Source organism: Gopherus evgoodei, chromosome 10, assembly GCF_007399415.2.
Source record: "Gopherus evgoodei ecotype Sinaloan lineage chromosome 10, rGopEvg1_v1.p, whole genome shotgun sequence".
NCBI lineage: Eukaryota > Metazoa > Chordata > Testudines > Testudinidae > Gopherus > Gopherus evgoodei.
The window spans coordinates 37263880-37288905 of record NC_044331.1 but is presented as its reverse complement, the minus strand read 5'-3'; the positions used below and the strand labels follow the sequence as shown (position 1 = coordinate 37288905).

General features: G+C 44.2%; 1 protein-coding gene across 3 annotated transcripts in view; it reads right to left on the bottom strand.

Annotated features, from left to right (window-relative positions):
* Positions 1-814: 814 nt before the first annotated feature.
* HMG20A (high mobility group 20A) overlaps positions 815-25026 on the bottom strand; it is an 83503-nt gene continuing 59291 nt past the window's right edge. For all 3 annotated transcript variants that reach the window (XM_030577237.1, XM_030577238.1, XM_030577236.1), the window contains exons 6-11: positions 21823-21955; positions 19045-19076; positions 10999-11074; positions 9894-10109; positions 9135-9279; positions 815-4273 (exon numbers count right to left, since the gene is read on the bottom strand). In XM_030577237.1, the coding sequence (XP_030433097.1) occupies positions 9143-9279; positions 9894-10109; positions 10999-11074; positions 19045-19076; positions 21823-21955 (594 nt within the window). In that variant the 3' untranslated portion in view covers positions 815-4273; positions 9135-9142. The remainder of the gene's footprint in view (positions 4274-9134; positions 9280-9893; positions 10110-10998; positions 11075-19044; positions 19077-21822; positions 21956-25026) is intronic.

Genomic DNA, 25026 nt, shown 5'->3' with positions numbered 1-25026 from the left:
CTGACGCTAGCAAAATCTGCCATGAAATGCAGCATCCATGGAGTCAAGGTTGGAGCTCTGCCACAGAGGATAAAAGATGGCTTTCCAGTGAGCAGAAATGGAAGACAAATAGAAGATTCTGGAAAGGGAAGGAAAAAGAGCTGAAGAGGTCTGGGGGTAAGACAAGATGGTAGATGACCAAGAAAAGAGACAGAGAAAAAATTGGTGGGAGAAACCCAAGGAAGGGAGAAAAATGAGGGTGAATGAGAAGCAAAGAAAGGACCTGCTCAGTTGACTCAGCTGGGTAACAGCGGGATGACGGGCCATTCTTTGCCTATGGCTTGCCCTATTAATGATGTTGTATGACTATTAAATTTTAATGGTCTTCATGGGGTTTTCAACAGTTCTGACTTTCTTCAGGTGCATGCAAGGGAAGCTACACTTGAAAGAGGGCAGCCATTCACCCCTCTCTCCCTTCAGCGCCAGGGCCCCTTCATATAGAGCTAATACACTTGGGCTGCAGAGGATCGGGAGCTTACATTAGTTCTGATTGTCTGACAGACAGGATAAAGACTGAGCATTCTCCCCTACTCTGCTCCAAGTATCACCTTCACATAAAACCAAATTACAACCCAGCACGACGTTCTACAATACAGACTCATCAAACTGTGAACCCACCATTCAAATGAGCCCCTGGGGAAATGAACGTGTTGCCAATATAGATTGCCTAAGAGTTTGGGTGACCAATGTGGAGTTGACAAAGTCTCTCAGACAAGAAGGCAATGGTGGTAGGATTTCTCTCATTAACATGCAGTTAAAATTGAATCAGAATGAATTCAATGCTGAACAGTTTTAATGAAGCAAATGTCAAGCAAGCATATCATCTTCTTAAACAAAGAAAGTCTAAAAATTTAATTGCAAAAACACTTGTACAGAAAACTTGGCATTTCAACAATTCCAAACACATTAATCCAGCCAATGGACTCCATTTTAATATGTTTTTGTTAACATTTCTCAGAGCACAGAAAATGTCTGACCCTGTTCCTCCCCTCACCACCCACTTAATTTTTTTTGTCAGCCAACACACTGAAAAATGTAAACTGCAATGACACTCATGAAAAACACTGAAAAGGCAAAATTCACTTTTCATTGGATAAATCAGTGCAGATATGAAGCTTCTTAATGAGACAAAACATCATCTGTAATATTGTTGGAGAGCAAGAACTCAAACCATACCCCCCCATCCCAGCTGCTTCAAAATGGGCCGTGTCATCACATCTCTCTTCCTCTGTGTTGGGGAAAAAGGGAAAGATTGGTCAGTCAGCATGCAGCTAACAGTAAGTACCTGCTTAACTCTCCCATCCAAGAACAGGCATGCTTTGCCCAACACAGAGATACGTTGGCAATGTGCCAGGAGCTGACAGCTATGTCTGTGTAAGACAGGGCAGCTTATGGACACAAAGTGGATCAAGCCCTTGCATCACAATGCTGAGGCCTTGAGTCTCCATGGGGTGTATCTCTGTATTAAAGACAAGTGTTACCACTGACTGATTTGTTAGAACTCTGTGGGCCCAGGTTTTGGCTGTGGACTGCACTTAGGCTACTCCCACTTCAATACAGCAGTCAATTGCCACAATTACTAAATGGTATGAGACGGAGGTGCTTTTTCCTGAGATGCTATTTATCTACAGGATGTTCTCCCACAACTTGTTCACTACAGAATTCAGAACTAGTTCATGCTAACATCTGCTGGTCTCGCTCAGTGTTCCCTCGAATTTTTCCCATCCATGTGCAGAATGAATCACTTTCATATTGGTGCACATAACAAAATTCATGTGGTGGGGGTTAGACCGAGGGGTTCAGAGCATGGGAGGGGGCTCAGGGCTGGGGCAGAGGTTGGGTGCAGGGGATGAGGGATCCGGCTGGAGGTGCAGGTTCTCGGGTGGGGCGGCGATGAGGAGCTCAGGGCTGGGACAGAGGATTGGGTGCAAGGTGTGTGGGCTCTAGCTGGGGGTGCGGGCTCTGGGGTGGGGCTGAGGATGATAGGTTTGGGGTGCAGGAGGGTGCTCCTTGGCTACAGTTGGGAGAGGGGACTCCCCCTAGCTCTCCCTCCCTGCAGCAGCACCTGGGCTGGGGCGGGGAAAGGCGTCTCTCCCTGCCGTGGCAGTTCTGGAGCTGGGGCTGCAGGATAGGTGCCCCTCCCCCAGCCCCAGCAGGTCTGGGCCTGGGGAGGGCCACCCCAGGGTCCGGGCCAACCTGCGATGCCCTGGCTGTGCCCAGGCCTAATTCGGTTGTCCCTGGGCCCGGGCCGCCCTGGCTGTGGCAGGTCCTCGGGAGGGTACCCCGAGCACCTGCGCAGCGCTAAATAGAATGCTGTGAGGCTGCACAGCTTACAGGGAACTTAGGTCTTGCCTTTGTTAAGGAAAAAGAAAGTCAATGCCCCAAGTTGCAGCTCTTGTGGGTGAAGTCTTGAAAAATGATGAGAGAAAATACAAAAACGCGTCCCTCCCTGAAGGAAGACTTGAGCTTACAAGCAAACCCTTGCTGTTTGGCTGCAGTGAAGGTAGCAGCTGCAAGGCAAGGAGTGAGTGAGACCCTGTACAGATGGCTTTGACTTGGAGATGGCTTCAAGCAAATGTGAAATCTGTGCAGCATGCACTAAAGAGTAGAAAAGAGGGAACTACTTTTTAATCTTCAAATATAAAATTGGGCAGATGCTTACACTGCAGATCCATGAAACTGTTCTTGCTTGCATCAGCATAGTAAGGTAATAAAAGCATTCCCAATTCATGATAGGAAAAGTCCCAAGATTTTCTGGAGGAGGAGTAGGAAGATGGCAGGCAGAACGGAGAGCATGTTTGGACCATCATAATAAAGCCCAAGGGTATTCAAGAAGTTCTCAACTGAAGCCTGAACTAATAATTTGACAGGAGCCCAAGGGCTGCAAATAATTTCCATAAGACGGTGCAGACAGTAGACGTCTTCATCTTTGACAAGCAGGTGAGGTGCAATTCAGAGAAACTACAGATCTCAGCACACAAAAACACATTTGCCATGAGTGAAAGGTCACTCAGATGAAGCTGGAACATCCCATGCAGGAAGCAGTAGTCTCCAGAAGATGCACTTTTATATTAAAGGTGAGGGTAGCCATGGGTTGCACTGCGGAATTCTATGCACCACAATTTGCTCACCTCTGCTAAAGTTGCTCTCTGCGGTTGCACTTCATTGCAGGCCTCTTTTATAAAAATGGTTCCTTAGCACTACAACAGCAGATGGGCAGAGGGAAATGTAATTCCCCTGCCTGTTTCCCTTTGTGGTGGAGAGACGACTTGGAACATAATTAATTCGCTCAAGCAGGCTGCAGCTCACATAATATTAGACAAAGCAACATATCAGGGGACAGAAAAGCGACGTGTTTTATTTTAGTCTAAAATAAAGTTTTGTACTTTTCCTGCTGGCTGAGAGAAGCCAGCCTTTCACTTTCTCTCTTGATTACTGCTGACCTTTTCAGCAGTAAAATGCTGCACCAGACACTTTCAATAGATAGGAACACTGGAATCTTGCTGAGAAGCAGGACACCGTATATGTGCAGCAGAGATCTTGGAAAGAGTAGCTGGGAGGGGGGAAGAGAGAGCCCTTCCTTCGGGGCCACTCATCATGAAGTGCCAGCCACAGCCAATACCAGCAGGAAGGAACCTCATTGTACGAGATGCAGCCTAGATCAAAAAAGAGAAGCTTGCACTGAAGACACGACAGGCAGGGTAGTAAGGAAGGCTGTGTCTATCACAGCAAAAAATACAGGTGTTGCTATACAGTGCAGCAAACATCAACTAACAAGAAAAGGACAAAAGGAGAACTGGAAAGGGAGAAGGAAACCCCACAGAAAGGATGAAGAGATACAAAGCAACATAACATTTCAAAGCTCTATTACCACAACACGAAGGCTGCCTCCCCTACACAGACTGGAAGCAGATTCACCGCCATTGTTGTCCAGTCCACAGAGTGTGTGGGTATCCCCCCACCCAGCTGAAATGATGGAAAACTGATGATTGTATGGTAGTCACATGCTCTGAAAGCTTTACATGGAGGATAGTTCAAATGTTTAGTGGCTGGTGCCTGTGGCTTCATAGGAGCTTTTAATTCATTAAACAGTTTGCCCCATTAAACAGTTTGCTTAGGCAGGGACCAGGACAGATCCTGAAGTCCTGCCTCCAACCTTCAGTCTGTTTCCACCATGGCTTTTCATTCCTCACTGGCTGAATCACTTTTGTAAGACACCCCTGGGCCAGGAGACCTGCAGAAGAAACAGAAACATAAATGTTAGAAGTTTAGACCAGTCTGCCAAAATAAACAGGACTTTGTGAAGAGATTTTTGGAGGGTTAATTTGAAGAGACTATATTAAAGTACACTAGATAGCTGGAAAGCCTACAGAGAAAGAAGCTTATCAAGTTGCTTGGACAGCTTTCCGTTGAGAAACCAGAATAGGATCCTTTATAAGAGTTACCAGGGAGTCAGCTCAGAGTTACCTCTGAAGATCACCTTTGAATCCGTGTTTCAGCCCAAACGCTTACTTTCAAATAAACTATTTCCCCCATATAAGTACATATCTTTGGGGCATGGACTGTCTACTGTTCTGTGTCTGTACAATGCCCACACTAAGGGGCCCCATTCTTGGTTGGTCCCTAAGCACTACTGTAATAAATAATAATCATGCAATGTAACTTCCTAGGCTCCTGGGGTTCAATGTGCCTGTAACTCAGGGAGCGGCACACTGTCCCTGGGAGGAAAGGGGAGCCAAGGCAGACTCAGATTCAGCTAGGTAACCAAGAGGGAGAGAGGAGAGCCACTATGTATAGGGCCCCACAAATTCATGGTCATGAAAAAAGCGTCATGGCCGATGAAATCTGATCTTGTGTGTACTTTTATCCTATACTGTAGAGATTTCATGGGGAAGACCAGAGTTTCTCAAACTGGGGGCCTCAACCCAAAAGGGGAAAATGGGGGTGGTGGGGTGTCAGAAGAGTATTGTAGAGGCTGGCCGTGGTATTGCCATCCTTACTTCTGCACTGCCTTCAGTGCTGGGTGGCTGGAGAGCAGTGGTTGCTGGCCGAGGGCCCAGCTCTGAAGGCAGCAGCGCAGAAGTAAGGGTGGCAATACCATACTATGCCATCCTTACTTCTGCGCTGCTGCTGGCAGCGGTGCTGCCTTCAGAGCTGGGCTCCCAGCCAGCATCTGCCATTCTCTGGCTGCCCAGCTCTGAATGCAGCATCGCCGCCAGCAGCAGCCCAGAAGTAAGGGTGGCAATACCGCAACTGCCCTACAATAGCCTTGTGATCCCTCCACAACCCCCTTTTGGGTCAGAAGCCCTACAGTTACAACACTGAATTTGAGATTTAAATAATCTGAAATAACGAAAATCCTATGACCGTAAAATTGATCAAAACGGACAGTGAATTTGTAAGGCCTTAACTATGTAGAATACCAGGGGCCCAGTTGGCTTGGGGGAAGATAGCATGCATTCTGCTTGGAGGAGCGGGCAGAGTAAAATGATTGACAAGTTAAAGCCCAGGAAGCTGAGTTAGCCTTACCAACAGGGAGTGAGCTGCTATCCCTTGGAAACCCTGGAGGTAAGAAAAGCCATTTTGGAGTAGGGAAGGGCAGGACTGGCTGTGTGGGGAGCTGTTGAGTCCCAGGCATGCATGCAGGGTTCCTCCAAGAATTGGCCTCTGGGGGCCTGGAAGCAACATCCCTCAGCTTGGGCCTTTCCCTCTCCAAGGTGACTCCCAGTTTGTAGTTTTGTTGGGAAAATTCCTCCCAGCCAGATTGAGTTAGCTCTTTAAGCTCCCTAGGGAAAAATCAGTTACCACATGGCACCACCACTGCTCTGTCTGCTAGTCCAGGGCTGGCACCAGCTGAGAATGCATCTGAGCACTAGGGTAGGAGACTAAAAAGTTTAGATTTTTAGTATAGTTTTGTAACCTGCACCTTGAGCCCTGTACCCCTTTGCGGTAAGGGGAAATCCTGGGTCCAGAAGCAGCCTGATTCCTGCATGAAGAGGTCACTTGATAGCAGCAATCATCAGCCCTTCTGCAGTAATTGAGGAGTCCAGAGCCATCTCTGAACCTGAGGATCATTTGCAGAGTTGTAAGGGCACCATCCTTTAGTTAGCTAGTCAGAGAGATTATTTAGGAGACCCTCCTACTCCCTGAGCTGTGTCCTCAAGCCAGTGGGTAAGAGTTGGGGATTTTATTACCTGCTGCCTATTAAACCTGTGAAGGGACATGCCAACTTATCCCACTTGGGAGTCTTTGGGGCTGTACTGAACCCAGTTAGCCAAGTTGCTAACTGTTGCACAGAAGATATTATGGTCACAATTCACCAAGGGCCCCTACAAAGTATGCATACAAATGGAATGCTAATTTTTACGTTTGCTTTTTCAGCTTACGTGACTGAGGGAATTCATTGGTATTATCAGTCTGGGCACCAGTGTCCCTGAGAATGGTGTTCTACCCTGTTATGTTATACTTATCTCCTGTTTAATATAATTACTGTGTTGAATACAGTGTGTGTGTGTTTCTTGGGAGCCTCCAACTATCTGGCAAATAAGTGGAGGTTACCCTGTGGTTAGAATTTTCCTCCCAAGCTGCCTTGATGATCCTGCCAGGAAGGAGTGGGGGCAAGGTGGGGTGGGGGCACCTCCAAATAAATTCATATGGGAAGAAAATAAATAAATTACACCCTACTGAGTGGAAGGCAGGATCGAGAAGAACCCAGGCCTGTCCATCTAAAGCTGCAAGGAGATGGGTGCTAACAGAGGTAACTGGGTGGATAGGGGGCATTATAACGATATTTCTATGTACATAAAAGTGTACCTCTATATTTTAATATTCTGTTTGGTGTTTGTGTTCTTCAGTGCTGTGTAATATAGCATTTGTCAGGTACTTTAGCTATTAGAAATCAGCTTAGCTCTGTGAGTACAGTATTTTTGAAGAACAATGTAATTGTAAAAGCAAATAGGTTTCTGATCATCATTTTTATTTTTAAATGTGCTTCTGAGCACCAAGCCAACTATTTGGCTGATACACATTCTTTTGAGAAAATACTTATACTGTATATTAGACTAACAAAGGGAAGATGGTGCTGACAATCTACCAATGGTAGACTCTTACTAAGTTCTCTCACCTTCTTCTATTTTAAGGTTCTTGCTTTTGTTTACAAGTCCTATCTTCTCTTAAGTGTGAGCCCACTTACATAAACAACCATCCCCACCCCCGACTTCCTTCACAAGCTCCTGTCACTGGATGTGACAATGCCAAGTGCATGTCAGGATAATTAATTGCACCGTAAGAGTTTGGAACATCAGGCCCAGTTGTCTGTATATGTTTGTATAATGAAGCTAGGCCACTATTAATTACATTTTTTTAATTGCCTTGTTACTGTTTTTCTAGGAATGGGTTGTTTTTTTAACCATAATTGGGAAGGAGGAATTCTGGAGCAAAAACATTTTTTCCAAACTGCTCAAAGCTGAATCCAGTTTTTCCAAGAACAAAATATTTACATCTTGAAACCACAGAAAATGTCAGTGATTCCTAGAAAATAAGAATCCTCTGAGGCTTCCCATGACAACTGGGACCCAAACCATACAGCAGAAACTGCCTAGATTTGAGTAACCTTGAGACAGGTTATGATGTTTTAAAGAGAAAACATCTGTCTCAAGGACAGGGGTGCCCTTCTAACACCTGACTGATGGGAGACCACTTTGCCAGTTATTCCGTTTTGTCTCAAGTTCTCCCATCCCCCTCCAATCCCCAATTCTCCTTTTTTTGTTGAGCCAACAAGAATGCTAATTGAAAACACTGTGTGAAAATTAGAAGGCAGATGAGCAACTGAAAATCCCAGACCTAGATCCACAAGCTGTTCCCTTTCATAAATAGCAGCAGTAATGCCACTTCTTTATTCTGCTGGGAGCTCAGTCATCTCTTAGAACTACAGTCCGTTCCATCTGGCTACCCACTGGAAGGACAATGATCTTTTAGCTTAAGCCACTCTGTAATGTGGAACATATAATTAATTGCACTGTGCAATATCACAAAAGGTCATGACCAGGAAGGATGAAGACTCCTGCCTTTATATTTGCAGATGGACCCCATCTCATAACACATTAATTTTACATAACACAGAATTTTAGCTGTATTTATGCATGCCATTTATAGTGCAGAATACGCTGGAATGTATGGTATATATTCCAAAAAAATCCAGGCCAGTGTGCTTACAGCAACAAGAGCAGGTAAAAGATTCAAGCCCAGGATATTCAGATCAAAATTGCAACATTATAATCCTGTTGTTGCCCCACAAAGTACGCTAATATGTATACAACATGGGGAGGTGTCTTAAAGTGCAAAAGTTGGGTTGTTTTGTTTGCTTGCTATTCATCAAGTCTTTTATTAAGGCTTTTCTAGATGGTAAGCAGCAAAGCAAAATTTGCAGAATCATGATCTCTGAAATACTATAAGCATATCATAAAGATGTATCGGATCATTAAACCTCAGCAAATGCTATGTGTGGCCTGAGCCAGTTATATCTTGCTTAATTTATCTGTATACCTGCAGGTCCAAAAGAACACAACACATAACCAATTTGACAATTTCTGTGTGCTATAGACTTGCTAAGTGTCCACAGCAAAACGGGAAGCTGTTTTAACTTTAGGAATTGGGATTAGCTGGTGAACAGCCCTTTGGTGATAACAGGATTTCTCAATGACTACCCAAACTAGGAAACACTCACTGCAGAATTCTTCAGATTCATCATGCTCAACAGAGAAATCTTCTTGTCAGTACGTCATGCATGCAAAGGAATGTTCCTCCTTCTCTGTTCTACTCCAGACTTTGGCAGTCTTATTATTCATCTGATACATCAACCAAGATGTTGAACAATCCTGCGACATACCAAGCACTTAAGTCTCCCTTAGAAATCAGAAAGGAGATTTTCAAAGCCATAAATGGGAGTAAGAACACCCAACTTCCACTGAAAATGGTTGAGCATCTCACTGGTCTCTGTGCCTTTGAAAATTTCCCCTCATTTATTTCCAGGCTTGATGCAGTGGATGTGGTGTAGGTGCTGATAAGCAAATCAGTCTGAGCAAGGGGGTGCTTACCCAAGTCACTAGCGATCAAGCCGGTTTACAACCTCTCGGACTGTGGCTATGAGATTCTCATTCTCCTGTGGATTAGCCAGAATAATACCGTGCAGTCTGTTCATGTACGAGTCAATGGTGTCCATTGTGGGTGTCTCCCCACTGCCTACAGTAAATATAGTGCAAGAAAAAAAACCCCACAGAATATTTAGATAACTACAGCAGTATCAAACATTATCATTCTAAGGAGGGTTTGCGTCAAGGCGAAAACATATTGCACACAGTTAGACCCAAAATAAATGTAACTGAAATAAAGCATAAATCTTTAGCACAAAAGCCCAGATCCTCAAAGGTATTTAGGTGCCTAACTTCCATTGATTTCAGTGGAATTTAGGAGCCAAAATAACTGTGAGAATCAGGGCCAAAAGGATCATATGGCAAGGGTACACAGCAGTATTGTTCCCTTTGTCTGCACCTGTAAAACACCCTCTGGGACTAAAAGCCCTCCCCACAAAAAAGAGAAGAGAAAACCCCCAATACAGAGAGCAATTGTATTAAAAAGTTACAAAACTGGGAAACAGTACCTTTAACTCTAGCCCTCATCCTGCATCCATTGTCAAGCTCCAACTTGCAGCACAGGAAAGCTTTAAAAACAGACCTGCAGCCTAGAATTAGTAAACCAGGCTACGGAAAGTAAATTCACAGGAACTAGTGACATACAACTAATAGAAGTTGGACTTAAGCAGTGGTAGAGAAGCCCCACAAAGAAATGGGGATTACCTGGTAGTGGGACTCCGGCAAAGCTGCTGGTGAGTGCTTGCCGTAAGGTCTCTAGATGCTGCTGCAGCACTGTGTTCCGGCTGCGCTCCTGGATCACATCCACCTCCAACTTCTCCACAGCAGTGCGCATACTCTCCACGTGCTTCTGCAGGGCAGCGTTCCTCTCCTCAAACTCCATGTTGGATTTACGCAGCTGGCGCAGCTCTGCTTCCCGTGCTGTGAACACACCCCGAAAAGGTATGAAATAACTGTAGAAAGTAGTCCTGTGGTGGTGAAGCAGAATGTTCAGGGATCGCCACTCAACTGAGGATGATTAAAAGAACAGTACTATTTTGGGCTACATATGAAGAAGCATCACATCACAGAACAGCAAATTGATAATGCCTAGAATTCTGAAGTTAATTCTGAATTCAATTTAATACCAGAGATACTGACAAATTAGAGTGAGTTCAGAGCAGAGGAACAAAAATGACTAGAGGGATTGATTGAGGAAGGAAGATTGAAAGAACTACTATGAATACTTTCAGCACACTATAGATCAGCAATACAGTGGCAAGGGGGCTAGAGACAAGCAACTGACTACAAGTATTAGCAGGGTGTACATTTTAGGTGCCTGAAGTTGAAATTTTTTAGAGTACGGAATAATCTCCCAAGGGAATTGGCAGAAACCCCATCACTTGAGACATATGAATCTATGAATATGAAATCAAACCCTACAACAACGGAGAACATATTGTAGAACAATATTGGCTGGGGTCATGGACTAATTGGCCCAAAGAGACTTTCTCTTGTCTAACTTCTGCTAACTAGTGCACATTATCTGCTCAACTATTTCAAATATTTCCTCATTCTAACAGAGCAACTGCAGTTGGAAAGACTGGGAAAATAGCATCTATATGAGTTCGCCTACAGCTTGTACACCAGCACCATTCTCCACAGAGAATCTTGTAGGAAGAGGGTAGGCCCGGAGTACCTATCTGCTCATCCATTATACTCCTAAGAGATACTGTAACCTTACTAACGCACTGAGCCATCTGACTTCACTCTTTGTGTAAAGCACTTTCTGTGGCAGGGCTGGCGAAAACACTGCACGAGTTTAATTCACCTTTGCTGTGATTCAGGAACTCTTCTGTGAAGATTGGGATATCAAAAACAGACCTCTCCTTCGTGTCTGCTTCTTTCTGCAGATAGAAAGTGACACACAGTTAAATACTGCTAATTCTCAACTGTTAATAAAAGAAGTGACAGATCTATCAAGAAAATGAGAAGAAGGATGAAGATGATTCCAGCAAGCCCCTTTCTCTGAAGAAGCTATTGGGCAAATCAAGCACTGAACTGGAGATGACAGGGACTCCTATTCCTAGAAAGCCACAAGGCATCTGAGAGGTACAAGGGAAGTGAGCGTTTAACACATGTAGATCTCAATGGTTCAGATATTTCATATAACCTGCCACCTAACTTTTTTACCTTAATGAAACTGCACATTACGCAAGACTTCAGTACTTTCATAGCTATTCTCATGAATTCATCCACCTCTCCAAATTACCATACTTCAGAACAAGTCTCTCCAGTAAGACAAGATGGCAGATAAAGTAGATGATAGTTATAGTAAGTTTCACAGGTCTGTATTTGACCATCAATGCCAAGATATCCAGTGAGAGAACAGGGAAAAGAGCTAAGAAAAGAAAAGGGAGAACCTTGCAGTGGGTCTCACAGTTTCTTGTTTCTGTCTGTTAGGGATTGCAGAAGGTGCAGAGATGACATATTCTGCCTCAGAAATAAAGACAGGAGCTACACAATACTTTAAATGAGCCATATCTTTGCCAAGCAGACTATTTTTCAGACAGTTTTTCATCATGGATGAAAATAGACAGACACAATGGTATAGAATTTGTGCAAATTGTCAAATTGCTTATGACTAGCAAGGATGAGGTGGTTTATTTTTCATTTTCTGGGGGAAGAGATAGAGGAAAAGGGAAGGGTGTTTGTGTGTGCTTTTTAAAAAACAAACGTCTGCTCCCTTGCACTCTTCTGGGTTCCAGATTACAGTGGAACTCATGCAGATCTCCATCACTGTGGGAATGACTTCAGTCATTCAGGTTTCTACCCTTTGCATGCTGCAAAGCCAAGCTCGGTAAGGGCAAGGTTCGTAAATCCACAACTGTATAGGGCATTGATTGTTTTCTCCCAGATTATGGGCACAGGAGCCATCAGGACTGCTGCAGGAACCATGACCTGGGGGATAATTCACATCCCACCACCTCAAATGCACAATGTTGTCAATCAGGTGTACATTGGGGGTTATAAGTATGTATGTTGGATGTTGCCCCTAACTCTCTTAACAGCACGCTGTTGGCAGGTGAGCAGCAAAACAAAACATACAAAATCTTGACCTCTGAAGTGCTGTCTACTGACAGTTTCAATATTAGGACTCCAGTAAGTTTTACTGTCCTACCTGTGCACAAAATAGGAGCATCAAGAAATCCTAAGTCTGTGAGCAGAGAAGGAAAGTGGGAGACAACGCTATGCTGAATACTATTTGCAACATTTGCTGAAGGTCATCTTTTGTGGTCCAAGGGCTGCTTTTTCTGCTAGACAGAATGATGGTATGTAACTGCATCCTCACTTATTACTTAATTGTGTGTAGTAAAGACATGCCTGTGCCTTGGGAGATTGGGTATGAGTATATAAACTATGTGGCAACAGACTAGTTAGTGTTCATACAGATTTCAAACTTCTAGTTATTATATCCCCAGATTAGGTGTTTTTCTAGTGGGATGTGGAGGGAAGTGAAAAGAGAACAGAAACTATAATACTGAATAGTTCTGAACCAATTCCTCAACTGGGGTCCAGCAGGGACTGTATAGATCAAGGTGTCATTATTATTTATTAAGTGCTGATGATGTGTGTGGTAGAGCTAGGCAAATTTTTTGGTGAACAGTTTATTCACCAAAAAATGCAGTTTCAGTTGACACAAAACACTTTGTGAATCTGTGTCAAGTTCACCAAATAGTTTCAAATGAACTCATAGACTTTAAGATCAGAAGGGACCATTATGATCATCTAGTCTGACCTCCTGCACAACGCAGGCCACAGAATCTCCCATCCACTCCTGTAACAAACCTTCAACCTAGGTCTGAGTTATTGAAGTCCTCAAATCATGGTTTAAACATCTCAAGGTGCAGAGAATCCTACAGCAAGTGACCCGTGCCCCACGCTGCAGAGGAAGGTGAAAAACCTCCAGGGCTTCTGCCAATCTGCCTTGGAGGAAAATTCCTTCCCAACCCCAAATATGGTGATCAGTTAAACCCTGAACATGTGTGCAAGACTCAACAGCCAGACACCTAGGGGAAAATGAAAGGTTCAGAAATGTCAAAATGAAACGTTTGATTTTGAAGCAACCCAAAATTTTTCATTTCAATTACCAGCACTGTGACAAAAGCAGAGGAAAACGAGAATCACAAAACAGGAAAAGAGAGAGGAGGTGGCAGTGGCAAAAGATGCTTTTCTAAGTAGTGAATCTGGCACACCACTTCTGAAAGGTTGCCGACCCCTGCTGTAGAGTTATTCTCGCTTTCTGTCCCTGTCCCAATGACTATTCATTGTCATACACAGTGGCGATTCACAGTCATTCATAATAACAATGAACAGTTCAAATCCCTTCCCCACATCAGGCAGATAGGGGAATTGAACCCACAGTCCTCTCATATCACTTGTGAATTCCCTAACCACATCCCAGATAGGTGCCCTGCCCACTGAGCTACAGGTTATAGGGAGGCTGCTTTCTCCTTCTCCTCTTCAGGTCAAAACAAACACGTTTCATTTTGATCCCACTTGAAATTTTTGATTTTTTGATTCATCAAATATTTCAACAAATTTGGGGTTTGGTTCAACCCAAAACAATTTTTTTGGAATTGCCAACGAAACAAAAAAAATCCATTACTCACTCAGCTCTAGTGTGCGATGTTGTATAACACAACAAATGAGACTGTCATCTTTCAAAATTAGAATTTAAACAAGGAACATGACCACCTGGGATCAAACATTTAGTAGTTTTCACAAGTGTAGTGATTTCAACACCTGGTACCCTGGTGAAATTAAACACAGATAATTACGTTCTAAAATTCCCTTGCAGTTTTTTTTGCAGAAGGTAGTCTTCACTATCTTTCTGGAAATGTGGTGTAGCGGTGGTGTTCTGTACAGTTAAACAGCTGTTACAGCCTACCCAAGAGATGACTACATTTCAGTGGTAAATGAAGCGATCCCAATTTATGGTTTATGTGTTTATTAAGTATGCAAACCATTTTAAAATCAAAGATAAAAGATACACTATAATTGGAAGATTTTTATTATTATTATTATTATTATTATTACAGAAAAAGGCCAAGACAGACAGAAAAAATGTAACCCTGATGAGTTATTATGAAGGCAGTTTTTTCTTTAGCGATTTCTAAAAAGTAGTTTAAAGTCCATATTTTTAGTGATGCCTCAGTCATAATTTCTACAAGTCAAAAGTAATAAGAATAAATGTTTGTTTTCAAAGTATATACTTATGATGTCAAAGACACAACAGAGCTTTCTTGTTTGATAATTGGGGTAACTATAATCAAACTGCTGCTTAATATAGGAACAAAGATAAGCCTTAGAGAAATTGCTACTGAAAGCAGAAGGTTCTCAAACCTCTAAAACATCTTGGCTGGTAAAATGCACCAAGAAATCATTCCTTCAAAACTATATTTAAAGCCTGAGATAAAATGTCTCTCTCCTGCTTCTGCCACCACTATGGTCTTTTATATTTGAACACCTTGGGATTTAAATGAAATGTCAAACATGATTTGGTACCCAGCAGAAAAGCTAAGTGGTTAACAGCCTATCAGGGAATTCTGGCAGCTAAGCTTAGTGTTTCATATTGGTGTCTGGCTCATAAAGGAGCTAGACTGGGGTGAAGCAAGTGACATTTGGCAGTCAGCCAAGATAGACCTGGCTAGATGGAACTTCAAAAACCTTCCAAGTGTTTACCTGAGTAAACTGTCAGAGTTGGTTTATTTAGTTTTTACTTTCTTTTTTTAAAAAGTAAAGCTGAGTTTCATAACATGGTAAAATTACAGCTGGGAAGACCAACATTCAACAAGAGAGCACAAAGCTGACATGCTACACACCAAGTGGGCTTGTACTCAAGACTGAGAGCAAAAGAAAAAAAAAAACAGTTCTGATTTTCTGAGGAGCTGAAGAGATGCAAAAATGTCACAATGGCTTTCTTTATCACACCTATTATCTACCCAAATTCTGGTGCAGACTACTGCAGACAAAAAAAAATCTCAGGATGTGTATTCAGAAAATGAGGAGTCATAAAGAGCAACAAGCCTGGCAATATACTCATCTGATCTTAACGCCCTCTAGACAACCACAAATTAATTTCATCTAGAACTCTGGAGTCTCAGCAATAACACGCTCCAAGGAACACTCGCAATTATGCAGTTTGCCCTCCACGTGCTTTTTGCTCTACCAGCTTAGGCAATTCATGCCTGATGCTACTAGCTGTGTGCTGGAGGCATTGGCATGGACCAGTAATGGCCCCTATAGACTGAAGGGCAGAGGAGAGGGTATTACAGACATTATATATGGTGCCCCAGGGTAGAGATTCTTCAGGTACAAAATAAAAAATATTAAAGCAATTAGGTGAAATTGCTCAGTCTCTGAAAGGCAACAGAGAAATTCTACCTAACGGAAGACTGGTAATGAAAACCCATCAGCACTCTTCCATTACCAAGTACATTACCCAGCACATAAAGGATCTTCTTGGGGGCTCGGATACACTTAAGCCACTCTGAGGCTTGCTCAGGGGATTAAAATCATAAGGATTTGATTACTCCTTCATTGAAAAGGCTTAATTTGTTCAGGCTGCGTGTCGTTTTCTCATTTCTCATAAATTAAAAGAGAAACAAAAAATTTATTGATTCTATCTTTGTCTTTAAATGAGATGGAGACATTTCCAGAATGTCTCTCTGGAAAATTATTCATTGGGCTGTTACACTAGGGTTGGCATTAGGGACTTCTGACACATGCTGGACTTAAAATTCTTAGTAGGGATAGAAGATTGAGGGTGTATGGGGAAGGAGAGAAGAAGGAAGAAGAGAGGTCTTTTTGAATATCATCCCTGCTATAGTCATATGCGTACCTCTCAAGTGCTCTGTATTATAATGAATACTCCCTATTGGGTAGACAATTTTTGCTGTGCTCCACTACTCTGTCAGGCCATTTGCCCTGCACTGTACTCTACCTTACAGACATCATCAAGCAGGCCCTCCTTTGAGTGGATTGGTCACTTCACGGAAGCCTTGCCAGTAAGGAGGCATGTTTTTCTAATCAGCTGCATGAAGCTGGAGCTATTCTGGTTCCATCAATTTCAGAAAAGGTGGAGCAGAAGACCAGGGAAAGAGAAGAATACAGAGAGAACATAGCGAGAAGAGAGGTACTTGTGGGCAGAAGAAAACAGAAGAACATAAGAGTGTCATGACAGGCCATACAAACAGTGCAATGTGATAAGGGAAGGGAAAATAACACCACTGCAGAAAGTCTTTTTACATTTGAGGTTAGTAAGGTCACTTTTGATTAGTGTGAAATATTGAGAATATAAACACAAAATCTCAAGTTATTTTAAACCAAGAATAATGTTCACAGCAGTCACTGTTCATCATGTATAATATTCCACATAAAAATTCATGAATATGGGATTTATGTGAAGAGTAATCTATATACTTTATTGTGATTAATTTAAATTTACTTCATCTTTTTGTCCTTTGCTATACAGTTTGAAGGTCACTGCTATGCACATGCACTGTGTTTAAATGCTAAAGTGATATCAACATTGTCTATGGTAGCTAAACTATTACCACTGAGGAAAAGCTTCCTTGACCCAGAAGTGCTCCCAAATTTTTGCAAGACATAATTTAGCAGATCCTCTCTGATGGTCATAGAACTACCACAACAGTAAGCAATGGTGATTAGAGGAAGGAGAATAGGACAAGGATCCAGGAGCTCCTGAGATCTTAAATCTAATGGTGACTTGCTGTGCAATCTTGGACAAGTCACTTAGCTTTTCTGTGCCAGCTTCCTCCTTTGTAAATGGGAATTACACTACTTATCTACATTAGGCCTTGTGTACACTTGCAGTGGCATGTAGGGTATGCATAGCTACACGCTGCAGAGAAAGGCAGGCTGTATATATAGCTACATGTTGCAGTGGAAGGCTCTGGCAGTGGAGAGGCAGAGGAATACTACACTGCTAAAAATAGCAGTGTAGATGTGGGAAGCACTGCTTGCGTGTAGGGTGTACCCCTAAGGTTCTGGTAGGTCTGTAATCTATTAGCCTAAGCAGTGCCTCACTGTCTACATTGCTATTTATACTAGTGAAAGCTAGGCATGCAGTGTCTGTACTCTGCACACCACAGTAAGTGCAGACCTACCCTGAGAGAGGTGTTGTGAGGATTTATTAGGTAACTTGTGTACAGAGTTTTGCAAATATGAAAAGTTAGAAAATCCTGAAGGGTAGAGGAGAGGAGGCTTTCAGAACAGGGTGCCTACCCAGTGGAGTCCCTGCTCAGATGGAGCATAAGAACGCCACAGGGATGTGCAGGAGGGCAACTCTCCTCCACGAGTGCATTTAGATAATGATGATCTTTCAGTAATCATATTACATAAATTGAAGGATAAGAATTAAGCCTGTTTGAATTTTTGAAGTGACTTGTCACATGAACACTGCTGTTAAACAGAATATTTATGTAATCTAAGTTTCATACAAGTACTATATTACTGACTGGGACAAGGTTACAGTGTTTTGTGGGGATTACTAATAAAAAGTCAACTCCCACGTGGCATGCAGATTTAGGCACTTCATATTAGACATCTTAAGAGTCCATCTATTTCTAAAGGTTTGTCTGATAGGGAATACTTGGCTCTGGGGTCACTGGGAGAACGCATCTGAGCTGAAAGCATCCAACCAAAGCTGCTCCCTGGAAATGAAATGTATACTCTTAAAGTAGACAGGAGCAGCAGAAATTAAAAAGTTGCAGTGGCTTGGCAAGTGACCATCACAGTCATCCTTCCAATAAACCCACCAAGGGGTACAGAAATTGATGACTTTCCCTGAAAAGGAGGCTGGCTGGGAGCTCACAGAGGAAGAGTATTGGCAGGAAAGTCTCTTGCCCATATAGAAAAAGGGGATGATTCATCTGCTTGTTTTTTTCCTATTTGCTTGGTTTGATGACTGTGAAGGAAGCACCTGGCCTGGGACCCTATGTAAAATGGCCCTTGTTGTGTTTGGTTCTATTAAAAGATTGACGATTACAGCGCTTCAGAAAGAGGGATAACTTTGTTGTCAATCAGGATCCAGAAGGTTTAGTGTCTGTTTTACATCAGGAAATCTAGAGTCTTGTTACAGCAAGGCAGTTTTTTTCATTACTATTCACTTATTCGGTATGCTAAGAGGTGTTACAACAGGTCTCCCAACAACTTGGTCATTCCTCTCCCTTACTCTGGAAGAGACCACATGGTGGTTGGTGTACTGGAACAATAACCTAGAGGTGTGACTTATTTGTGCATGATCAATCTATGTCTCAAACTGGCCATATGGATGTCCTAGACATTACATGCCAAATTTTCAAAAGAACAGTTTTGCATTTATAGGCATTTCTGCTGCCAAAATTTTCACCTGCAATTTTGCACCTGAAGTTGAATTACATGCACACCTCAAGTACAAAAAAAAAAATTATTCTGAGGAATACTCAGAATTTGTTCTGAGGTTCCAAATCACAGGTGCAAATTACTCCTACAAAAGGAGAGGCTGGGCCTCAGCCCTTTTAAAAACAAATCCTAAACTCCATTTCCATTTTGTTTCAGATAACTTATATCTGCATGGACTAGCTTCTGATTTAGCAGAAAGCACCAAAAACAGGGCATAAATTACTCAGTTGCTATTCACTTTTGATTCTTTGGCCATGGGGATCATCTAAGCACGCGACCTCAAAAAAACTGTACTGAAATTCGCAGAACCTAAGCTGGTGTAAACTGTCATAACTCCATTGACTTCAAAGAAAATTTTCACCAGCTGTGGTTTTGCCCCCTGCTGTGTAGAAGAAAGCAAGGTATTTACCTCATGGTCGTGGGCAGTCTGTCGCGTTCCATCTGAAACAAACAAAAAGATAAGATGATCTTGGAATGAAAGGAGAAAGTTAGCTGTATAACCCAAAAGCATAGCTACACAATCTGTCTAGTTATACTATAAGGGCTTTAGCACACAGTATCTCTATCTACCTTAGGTTTTAATAATGCACCTGTCACAAGGCACAGTAGTGTGTACATAAACCTAATCACTCTGCATACACACATGCATACTGGTCTAGGCCAGGGGAGGGCAAGAGATGGCATGCGAGTCGATTTTTAATGGCATGCTGGAGCCTGCCAGGACTCCAGTGTGCCATTAAAAATCCTGCCGATGTGGCAAGCTGCAGGGTCCGCGCTCCCTGGCCGGAGCGCCGGCCGCGCACAGCAAGCCGTCGGCCCCTTCCCCCGCTTTCCCCGGAGCCCTGTCGCCACGTGCACAGCGCTCTGGGGGCTAGGGCTGCGCCTTCCCGCGGGGCAGTGTTTGGCTCCGTGGGGAGAGAAGATCGCTCCCCGCTCATTCAGAGCCCTGCTGCCACGCGTGCAGTGCTCTGAGGTGCGGGGCGGGGCGGGGCTGCGCGTGCACGGTAGCGACAAAACTCCAGATCAGCGGGGAGCCTCATGGTAAGAGGTCCGCGGCGGGGAGGGGTTGGATAAGGGTTGGGGGCAGTCAGGGGACAGGGAGCAGGGTGGGTTGGATGGGGGGTGGGATCCGGGGGTTGGTTAGGGGCGAGGGTCTCTGGAGGGGACAGTTAGGGAGCGGGGGGGGGTGGATGGGGCATGGGAGTCCTGGTGTCTGTTAGGGGCTGAGGGGTGGATAGGGGTCAGGGAGCAAGGAGGGTCCTGGGGGGCAGTTAGGGTGGGGGAGTCTCTGGAGGAGGTGGTCATGGGACAAGGAGCTGTAGGGGGTTGGGTGAGTCGGGAGTTCTGGGGGGTGCTGTCAGGAGGTAAGGGTGTGGAGAGGGGTTGGGGCAGGCAGGGAACGGGGGGCGGGGTTGTATGGGTCCAGAGTTCTGGGGGTCCTATCAGGGGGCGGGGAGCAGTTGGATGGGGCATGGGAGTCCAGGGGGTTCTGTCTGGGTGCGGGGGTGTGGATAAGGGTTGGGGCAGTCAGGGGACAGGTAGGGGATAGGGTCCTAGAGGGGCAGTCAGGGGACAAGGGGCAGGGAGGCTTAGCTAGGGGGTGGGGTCCCAGGAGGGGGTAGTTGGGACAAGGAGCGGGGGGGGGGAAGTTGGGGGTTCTGGGAGGGGGGCAGTCACCCAGTCCTCTGCTCTGAGCCCTGACCCCTCCTGTCCCCCCACACACAGCCCTCTGCCCTGAGCCCTGCAGCCCCACACATCCCCCAGACCCATCCTGAGCCCTGTACCACCCAGCCCTCTGACTCCTTCACCCCCTCCCATGACCCCAGCCCTGACTCTGGCACCCCCACACATCCCCAGCCCCCCTACCCTGACACCTGCACCCCTCTCACATGCCCCCAGCCCTCTGCCCTGACTCTTGCACCCCCACATCCCCAACCCCCCCATATCCCATGCACCCTGAACATCCCCACCCCCACCCTGAGCACCAAACGGGAGCTCCTGCACACCCACTCACATTCCCACCTGCACCCCTCACACCAAATGGGAGCTGACCAGGTAAGTGCCCCCACACCCAAACCTCCTGCCCCAACCCTGAGCCCCCTTCCCTATTCTAGCTCCTGGCCAGACCCTTCACTCCCAGCCCTGTGCTCAGTCCACTCCCTCCCTCAGCTCAGTGCAAAGAGAGGAAAAGAATGGGCCAGAACCAGGGAGAAGGTAGGTACCCACTGTATGTAGGCAGGGCCGGGACCCTAGACCGGCAGCGGGCTGAGCGGGTCCAGCAGCCGAGATGCCAGCTGGCAGGAGCTGGCGGATGGAACCCCTGAGCGGCAGTGGGCTGAGCTGCTCAGCCCACAGCCGGTCTGGGATCCCTGCTGCTGGCCCCGCACAGCCTGCTGCCGGTCTGGGGCTCTGGCTGCCAGACCCTTGCCAGCTGGGGTCCCGGCCGCGGGACCCACTCAGCCCACTGCCGGACTAGGTGAACAGAACCCCAGATCAGCAGCGGGCCAGCGGCATAAGATCAACATTTTATTTTAATTTTAAATGAAGCTTCTTAAATATTTTGAAAGCTTTGTTTATTTTACAATACAACACTAGTTTAGTTATATAATATATAGACTTGTAGAGAGAGAACTTCTAAAAACCATTAAAATGAATTACCGGCACATGAAACCTTAAATTAGAGTGAATAAATGAAGACTTGGCACACCACTTCTGAAAGGTTGCCGACCCCTGGTCTAGGCAAACACAGAAGAGTATGTTCTAAGCAGCGTAACAGTCAAAGGTTTTATAAAAAAGTGTTTGATACCTGCTAGTTGACTATATGCCTGGGATATTTTAGTATTGTAGCTAACAGTCTACTGTTTATTACTCTGGCTAACAGAATTGCCATGCTGGGCCAGACCAATGGTCTGTCTAGCCCAGTATGAATAGAATCATACAATATCAGGGTTGGAAGGGACCCCAGGAGGTCATCTAGTCCAACCCCCTGCTCAAAGCAGGACCAATCCCCAATTAAATCATGCCAGCCACGGCTCTGTCAAGCCTGACCTTAAAAACCTCTAAGGAAGGAAATTCCACCAGCTCCCTAGGTAACCTATTCCAGTGCTTCACCACCCTCCTAGTGATCCTCTCTTCCAAATGTGGGCAGAGTTTTCATGAAGGCACAATTTTTGTTATGGTTTAATACCTTGTCGGTGTGATTTGCCTTTCTGTCTGTCTTGTGCTTTCCTGCTAAAGACTTTGTAGGCCTCTGTCTTCTGGTATTGCTCCAGTTCCCGCATGTACCGTTCCTTATCTCTATCTGCTTCATCAAGGTAGCGCTGTAACAAGAAAACAGAGTATTCAGGAAAAAACCCAAACAATCACACACATGATCATCTTACCTAGATAAACAGGAAAGGAATGGAGAAAAATGAGTGAGAATGCCTCAGAGATTCAGAACATAGAAACCTGAGAAAGGATAACCAAGGCAAGAAAGGATAAAAACAGAGAGAGAAGCACTCCAGAATAGTAACATTTTATCCAAATCATCATCCCGTTAAATTTACTTCTCTACTAGACTGACTGCAATGTTTACTTAGATGCTGAGGTGACTTGCTACCAGGCTACTCAATGCAGCCAAATGCTGCCTTCACATAGTCAGAAAATATTTATGAACTGGATGTTTATGGCCAGCACTATGTGCTGTTAAACAGAAAGCTCTGGTTGTGGATCACCCTTAGGGCTCAGATTGTTGCTAAGGTGTGTCAGTCTTCCTGGAGCAGAGTACTGTCTTTTCTCACCTTCAGACCCCTAGAAGAAAGGCCAATACCATGCTGCATCTTGTCCTCTCATCTGATAGGGGAGACAGATGTAGCTACTATGAGAGAACAGCTTACAGAAAGAATAGGACCAAGAGGGGTCTGTCAGTTTAAGCCTTAGTGATATTTCAGTCTATATTTTAAGAAATAATCTTGAAGCATTTTCATACATCTGCTTAATGCAGGGAGCTCTTGAACAATATAAGGAAACTGCTGGACTGCAAACCACTTAAAGAATAGTCATAACACAACACGGGAATTAATGGGACCCTTTTGCCAAACGGCTCTCTTCCCTGCTATCATGTTTCAGTAAAATATGCTTAAGGCTTTTTCCCCATACAAGTTTATATCATGCAGTATTATGCAAACCTATTCATATTACTCAGGCAAAACCTTAACGGTGATGTCATATGCATTTATATCCATTATATCAACAGATCAGTACATCTGGCTATCACAGATTCCATGCATTTGGAACATTATTTTGCCTTAACACTGTTGAGGTCACTATTAAGATTTTGCAAGTTTGATGACACGGAGTACATATTACTTCTGAGTATCTGTTGGAGATGGAAATGAAAGCCTTATGGAGCATTAGAGTGAATTATTGACAATGTTGTAGGCAATCTGAAGGTGGAAAGGAATGCACAAGTCTTACCCCTTAAACTTCTTATACCCATCCTTCTATGGTTTTGGGTGGATAGCATGTGTCCTGCTGCAACCCTGCCTGCCACTAAATGCAGTTTTGTTTGCCAGTTTTCTAGTTATTTTTATACAGCTTTGGTGTACCTTAATACACAGCTCCCCTGATATGGGGAGAAAGATCCATACCTAGATTGACAGGAGTAATTGCTTGTCCCATTGGAGACCAGACAATGGAGAGAAACTTGAAACATGCTTTCCCAATGGGTTATACAAGTACTCTCTAATCAGCAGTAGAATACTGATGATTAGGAATTCTGGATTTGATTCCTGACTCTGGAAGAGGAGTATGGTTCATAGTGGTTAAAGCTAGAAGACCCAAAACCTAATTTAGTCACACTGAAAGGCAGTGTGGTGCAGTGGATAAGACTGGGGTTTGTCATGTTAGAGACCTGGGTGCCAGGCCCGGAGTGTCCTTGCATAAGCAATCTTGCTAACTTATTTTTTAAAAATGGGATAGGGAGGGGGCAGGGGGAAGTGTTCAGCAGACCCTCCTTGTCTTCTAGGTTTGGATTCAGGACCTGACTCAATAATATGGGTAGTCCAGTGAATTCCACAGGAATTTAAACAGCAGTTAAAAGAGGAAGGATCTGAACACCTGGTCTTCTCTTTCCCAGCCTTCCTTAGGCCATAGAGTTATTTGTTAAGGGAGTATCTGTCTTTCTTTTTTTTTTTTTTTTTTTGCCCCTAGGAGTGAGTGATGGCAATCATTCTGCAGCAGATTTGTCATCAAATTCAGCAAGTTGACCTTGACACATTTTATTATGGTTAAAATGTTATCAAATGCTTTACAGACAAACACTATCAATGTGTAACTGATATTCTAGGAATCTGCACATGAGGAGCAACAATGTGGACAAAGGACAGAGTGTTTTGATTTCTTGCAAAAAGGGTACTGTGATACAACATGGCCAGAGGGCAGCAGGAGAGGGTTAGAAGGGAGTCTAATTCCCTGTAAGGGGAAGAATGTTTGCTATAGATTAATTAGAGCACCTGAAGCCAGTCACATGATAAAAACCCCTGCTTCAATCAGACAGTGTGGGAGTTGGAGCAGAGAACAGTTTGAAGGGAAGCAGAGGACAGTTTGGAGAAGTGCTGCAGTGAGCTACGAAGTCCAAGACCCTAGGTAAAGGGGCATCTGGCTTGTACAGAGGGAGGGCAGGAAGCCCCCCACAAGCTGAAGGGCAGGAGAGGGAAGTAGCCCAGGGGAAGGAAGTGTCAGTTCAAGTGGTTTACCACTATCCTCAGGGCCCCTGGGCTGGGACCTGGAGTAGAGAGCGCGCCCAGGTCCCTCCCTCTCCACTCCCCTCCTCTAGGACACTAGTGGGGCAGTTAACATTCCACTGCAGGGACAAGAAATGGTGCCCTGAACCTTCTCCAAAGAAGAGAAAGTGCGAGACCCATCAAAATAGTGCCAGCAATTTGCCACAGTACAAAGAAAAAAAATGAGACATTTTGTTTAAAAAACAAAACAAAACACCCAAAGGATTGATTTCTGAGCTCTTATTCTTTTTGTATCAATTCATTTTTCATCAAAAAAACATGAAAAATTCAAATAGTATTATATTCTATGTTTTTGTCATTGTAATGAGATTTTTACAAAATTAAAGTTTAAAGCTTCTCATGCAATCTTAACTACAGTGAAGCACCATACGCTCCAACTAGAAATCAGCTACAAATAGTACAAATTCAGTAGTGATGCTGGTATCCGCTCCAGAGGAAGGAAGTAAAGGAACAGACCAAGCTGGCCATCGCCTTAATTCACACATGAGGTGCAGTGCAGAAGGTCCAGGTAGACTGATGAAGAGAGAGACACCATATTCTGGTTGAAAGAAAACAAATTCTCATTCCTTGGATAGATTTTTATAGAGACTAAAATTAACACAACA